Source organism: Cicer arietinum, chromosome 8 (assembly GCF_000331145.2).
Source record: "Cicer arietinum cultivar CDC Frontier isolate Library 1 chromosome 8, Cicar.CDCFrontier_v2.0, whole genome shotgun sequence".
Classification (NCBI taxonomy): domain Eukaryota; kingdom Viridiplantae; phylum Streptophyta; class Magnoliopsida; order Fabales; family Fabaceae; genus Cicer; species Cicer arietinum.
Window position 1 is genome coordinate 24,921,843 of NC_021167.2, and position 5,802 is coordinate 24,927,644.

A 5,802-nucleotide genomic window follows, 5' to 3' on the forward strand; every position below is an offset into this window, starting at 1 on the left:
AATCATAAATATGAATTTGTACCAAAAAAGAAAATCTTAAATATGAATGACTCTGATTCGAGAAAAATATAAAAGGTTAACTTAAAAAATTATAAAATGTTAAAAAAAACTCTCTAATTAAGATTTTGAGTATATTTCAACAGGGATCCATATCCATGCATCTAGAAGGAATGATTTATATAAATGAATTATTTGTGGTATTTTCTTAATTTTGTCATTACTATAAAGTAGTTGGAGACATATAGAGAGGGTAGACCAGATGTTTGACTCAAAAGGCATAGTAATAATAATGTTTAAATAAATGAAAATGTATATAAATGAAATAGTATGCAGTCCTTGTCCACTTGTAATAATTCTAAGCTAAGTAATGTAGTTAGTTATGCCTGAAAACATTATCAAATCAAAACATAAAACATAACTATTTCATTCATAGTCTAACAAGAATACCAAATTCTTCTCCCTAAACATTTCATATTTTTTATTTAATTCCTTGAATTTATGCCATTTTGCATACACATGTGCAAAACGACTCTTGAGTAAATACTATGTGTCATGTGTTGAATTTATGTTACAACAATTGAAAATTTGTATGCAACAATAATTAATTAAAAAGCATTGATCTTGTCAAATGGATGCTTGTTTATATATATACATGTATCCTCTCACGGTTAGCAAAGTGTCTTACGTAATTCATGGTTGATTTCACATATAAGACATGCGCATTTGGAAAAACAAAACAATCATAAAATAGTTTTATGTAAATTTTCATTAATCAATATATAAAATATAGAAGAGAAAAAAAATGCATGCTTGGTGGGTTATAAGTAGAAGTTGTAGGTTAGAAACTTTGGAAAGACATTGAAAGCATAACCAAATTGGCTTTTCTAAGCAACCTTTTTTCTTTCCCTCACATCTCATTTATATATAAATAAATAAATAAAGATATTTATATATTAATATTATTATAATTTTTAAGTTCTAGTTAAACTGACAAATATAATAGATTAAATATCATGGTTTGTGTTCGAACACGAACTTCATTGTGCGTGAATTTCTGATGACATGTATTTATCATTTATTCTACCGACAAAAAATAATGATAATAATACACGTACCTCGTTATGTGTGAGTTTCTGATGACATATATTTATCATCTATTCTACCGACAAAAATAATAATAATATTATTATCTAAATATCTATATGTATGTTAGTTAGCCAAAACGTTTGCATCAATCTTCCAACACTCTAACGGAAAACTTCCCATCTTCCCCCACCATATATTCTCTTACCGTGTCTCTTTCCACTTCTTGTCTTCAATATTGTTAGTTTATTTTTCTTACCCTCCTCTTATATATATACACCCCCTTTCATCTTCCATTTTGCTTTGATTTATATATTCTTAATATTCACACTCTTGAGTTGATTGATCACATCATATAGATCAAAGCAAGTAGTTGGAGAGAATAGGGAAATTTATTTATTAAAAAATTTCCTATTCGTGAATTAGGGTTTGCTTTGATTTTTTTATTTTTTGTGTATTTTGATTTTAGCTAGAAAGAAATATAATATGTGTAGTAGAGGCCATTGGAGACCATCTGAGGATGAGAAGCTTAAGGAGTTGGTGGAAAGCTATGGACCTCATAATTGGAACGCCATAGCTGAAAAACTTCGAGGAAGATCAGGTAAAATTAATGATCATATACTCAATTATATTCTTTTTTTTTTTTGTAACATATATACTCAATTATATTCTAGTTATTCATTCAAGGCAAATTTAATGAAAAATTTCATAAGAAAATATTTCAACAACCATGGAATATTACACGAAAAAGTTAGCACGCCAACCACTTAACTCTTAGGTAGTAATTTGTGATAGTTTTGTACAATTACGTTTTAGAGGAATTTTAGGGTACATGTGTAAAATCAATAGTTAAAAGAGTTTTTTATTTTATTTTTAATAAAAATTATTTAATATAATTTAAAAAATTGTAATAAGTAAATATCTTTTATCAAAAGTGTAAGTGAAATAACATTTAAAAAATTTATGAATTTGTTATTACTAATAATAGTGAATGTTAAATATCTTTTAAGGAAATTATATATAGAAAATTAGTACAATGCTTATAAACAATGAAATTATGTTTTTTTTTTCTATGAAATTATTTTTCTTATAAACAATAAAATGAAATGATAGTTTTTTTATTCGCAAAATAATCATTACGTTATTAGTTAATTAATCAATTGTACCAGATTTTTTCAATTTATTAGATACAGTGTCATACTAACAAATTAAGGAATTAAAAAAATAAATATATAAAAATGATGATGGAATTAACTAAGTGGCTAGTGCTTAATATTGAACTACAGTGAAAATGGAAGGAGAACAGTTGGGAAGAACATGAATATATTGAATATATGTCCCTAATTAATTAATTAACTTTTTTTTAAGGCTTGAAAATTAAAAGGTCAAGAAATATATATATATATATATATATATATATATATATATATATATATTTTCCACCTATACAAATATAAAATTCTTATTTCAAGGGAGCATAACAAGTGCATGCCTACCCTGATTTTAGTAAAATCCCTTTTTTTTCACACATTTTTGTTTGCATGAGTGTAGACTCATGTACACAATTTGAGTTTCTCTCTTCTGCCTTTCTTTTTTACGCATCAAAGAAATTATGTATTGAGATAGAAATACAAAGAGTACTTTAATCTATATGAGAAACAAACATAGTGAAAGAGATTATTATGGGTGTATATGAATATAATAAGTGTAAGAAAAACATTATTATACATTTGTTCTTAAATATAAGATATTGTTTACTAAACTACAATAATTAAAATATTGATAGTAATATCAAATTTGTTCATAACGGATATTGTTTTAAAAGTTGTTTTCGACGTATGAATTTAGTGGTAAGAATTTGACATTATATTTTTAAGAAACACATTTTAAATCTTGTACTGAATAATTGTAAAATAGTCTTCAGCGCCGTTGTTCCTAATAATAATTTTTCTTTCTCCAATTATTTTAAAAGAAATATTATTGTACAAGTTTAATTATCTAAATCGAATCAATTAATATTTTCATCATAATATGTATTAAAAGTTGCAAAAGAAAGTGCATAAAATATATATGGTATATGTTGTTAAATAAACAAATAATTAATGCAATTAAAAATTTAAAATTAGATATATAGTTAGTGTTTTTATAAGTTTAAAAATATTAATAATAACATAAACTAATTAATTTTGTGATGAATTTTATTAGGGAAAAGTTGTAGGTTGAGATGGTTCAATCAATTGGATCCAAGAATAAATAGAAATCCTTTCAATGAGGAAGAAGAAGAGAGACTTATAGCTTCTCATCAAATTCATGGAAATAGATGGGCTGTAATTGCAAGACATTTTCCAGGAAGAACTGATAATGCTGTAAAAAATCATTGGCATGTAATGATGGCAAGAATTCGTAGAGAAAGGTATAAAGTCTATGCAAAAGGTCCTCTTGATCATCACATAATTTTCTCTCAAAATGATCATCAAACAACTAACTATGAGACATCAAATCTTCATTCTTTTGTTGACAAGTATCATCAAAAGCATAATCATCAACTTTTGCAATTTCACAAGTTTCACTTTCAAGGTCCAAGTTCTTGTTCCACAAGGCTTCAAGGTACATGTCAATTTTCATATGCATGTTTCCTATAAACTTCAATATATTTTAAGCAATTTTTAATAATTTTATCTCCTATTTAATGATAGTCTACTCCTCCATGAATTTAACATTTTTTATATTTGCAATGGCCAAATTAATAGTCATAGGGTAAATTCTCTAATATTACATTTTATTTATTTTTATTGAAATTATATTGATTATATGTGATCAATTACCTTCAATAATATAAGTGATTTGAAACATGTAATTCTTTACAATTACTTGTTTCACATCATGTTTTGAATTGTGATACATAGACATAATTTATACTAGCTATGTGTGTCAATTGGATTATCTACACCAAATATGTCTCTCCACTCTCTCTATTCTCTATCTCTCTCATTAATTTTTTTCTCTCTCTTAAATTTTATTTTCCATTAATATTTTTTTAAAGATAGAGAAGTGGAGAGTGTAGAAGGATATTTTGTGGAGAGGATCTACATTTGTGTTATACAATGACGGTCTGTTTGATGCGTATGATAAGATAAATATATAATGTGACATACCACTCGATAAAGATAAAATATGAAAATGACATAATAAACTATAGCATATGAAAAGATAGATATATAATAAGACATAAAACTCGATAAAGATTTGATAATGGAAATAACATAATATAATATTATAAGAATTTTAACTAGAGATGTAGGATATGATAGTGTTATAAAATTTAAGGTAGGATATGATAGTGTTATGAAAATTATATGATAGTGTTATGAAAATTATCTAAAAAAAGATGGTGTTTTAGATCAATCCTATTGGTTCACCAATTGAGATCTCTTGGTATACCATTTGTTTAATTAATCCTATTCAAAATATGATATTTTTTTTTAATCATGTTTCTTAATAGACTCATTAGATTCAGACAAGATATAATAATCTATTGCTATTATGTTTCTTATTATGACCATCGAGATTACTTTTAAGGTTAGAGAGGTTTTATGTAATCAAAATTAAATTAAGTATAAAAACACTTTAAATGGTCACAACGCCAATTTAAAAAAAGGAGTTCGACCTTTCTACCTCCCTTACTTTCTTTCTTTAATATCAAATACAAGTAAAAATAAGTCACAGAAAATAAATATATCTAATTTAAATATATATTTCAAATCAGATACATTTACTCTATTTTTGTTTATATTCGAAACGGGAGAAGTACTGACAATCATTTTATTAACAATATGACATTAATTTAGAATAACATGCCTACTTTCTAATGTTGATTAATAATGAAAATGTTAATTTTGTTTGTTTGATTTATTGTAGATAAAAGTCAATCAGTTGAGTTCTATGATTTTCTTCAAGTAAACACTGATTCCAATAAAAGTGAAGTTACCGATAATGCTAGAAAAGATGATGAGGAAGTGAATCAAGATATTTTGGGACATCAAAACAAGGAAAACAATGTTCCATTCATTGATTTTTTGTCTACTGGAAGCTGCTAACATAGTTGCAAAATCAAGTGTTTATATATCCAACTATTTGTATGAATTGAGCTTTGATTAATTCGTACAATATCTCGAACTAGGTTCACTCATTTAAGTTGTAACCACTTCACTAATCATACACATATAATGTATTTAAGGACATATTTGTACACTTGTTACATGTATAAAAATGAAAAATGCTTTTTATTTTAAGATTAAAATTGTAGAACTTAAATAGGAAATACAATTACTTTCAGCATCTTTAAGGAAACCATATATAATATGGTTGATTTTAATAGCTAACCAGTCAAATGTAGTGTTTGCACGAGAGACTATGGCCAATTTATTTAAGGTGGATATTATTTCATAAGTTTAAAAAAATTAAATATTGTGAATATATTTGAAAAATTAGAAACAATGGAAGATGAAAACTTATAAAATACAAGTGACAAGTGTAATTTAGTTTATTCTCATAATTACAAGTGTAATTTCTTATTACATCCTTTGTGGTGTGTATTTTATCAAATATCTTAGATGTGTGTTGAATTTCAAGAGCAACCTCACAAGTGATTTGAACATCACATTTTAACTCAAAACCTTAAGACATTGAATTTATGACTCATTTCTTTTATATGTTGTT

General features: G+C 25.5%; 1 protein-coding gene across 2 annotated transcripts; it reads left to right on the plus strand.

The window, feature by feature from the left end:
* The first annotated feature begins 1,247 nt into the window (after nucleotides 1-1,247).
* LOC101505860 (transcription factor MYB52) lies at nucleotides 1,248-5,375 on the plus strand. Of its 2 annotated transcripts, XM_073364217.1 has the most exons (4): nucleotides 1,248-1,684; nucleotides 3,289-3,496; nucleotides 3,606-3,690; nucleotides 5,002-5,272. In XM_073364217.1, the coding sequence occupies exons 1-4, from the start codon at nucleotides 1,570-1,572 to the stop codon at nucleotides 5,041-5,043; spliced, it is 450 nt and encodes a 149-aa protein (XP_073220318.1). In that variant the 5' UTR covers nucleotides 1,248-1,569; the 3' UTR covers nucleotides 5,044-5,272. The 2 variants fall into 2 exon arrangements, with proteins under 2 accessions (XP_073220318.1, XP_073220317.1); XM_073364216.1 differs by having other exon boundaries at nucleotides 1,254-1,684; nucleotides 3,289-3,690; nucleotides 5,002-5,375.
* The last annotated feature ends 427 nt before the right edge of the window (nucleotides 5,376-5,802 follow it).

Bases quoted from the DNA above. Each gene is read 5' to 3' on its own strand.
- LOC101505860 (XM_073364216.1), top strand. From the start codon at position 1,570: ATGTGTAGTAGAGGCCATTGGAGACCATCTGAGGATGAGAAGCTTAAG. The intron at 1,685-3,288 runs GTAAAATTAATG...GAATTTTATTAG, and splicing joins AAAACTTCGAGGAAGATCAG to GGAAAAGTTGTAGGTTGAGA. The intron at 3,691-5,001 runs GTACATGTCAAT...GATTTATTGTAG, and splicing joins TTGTTCCACAAGGCTTCAAG to ATAAAAGTCAATCAGTTGAG.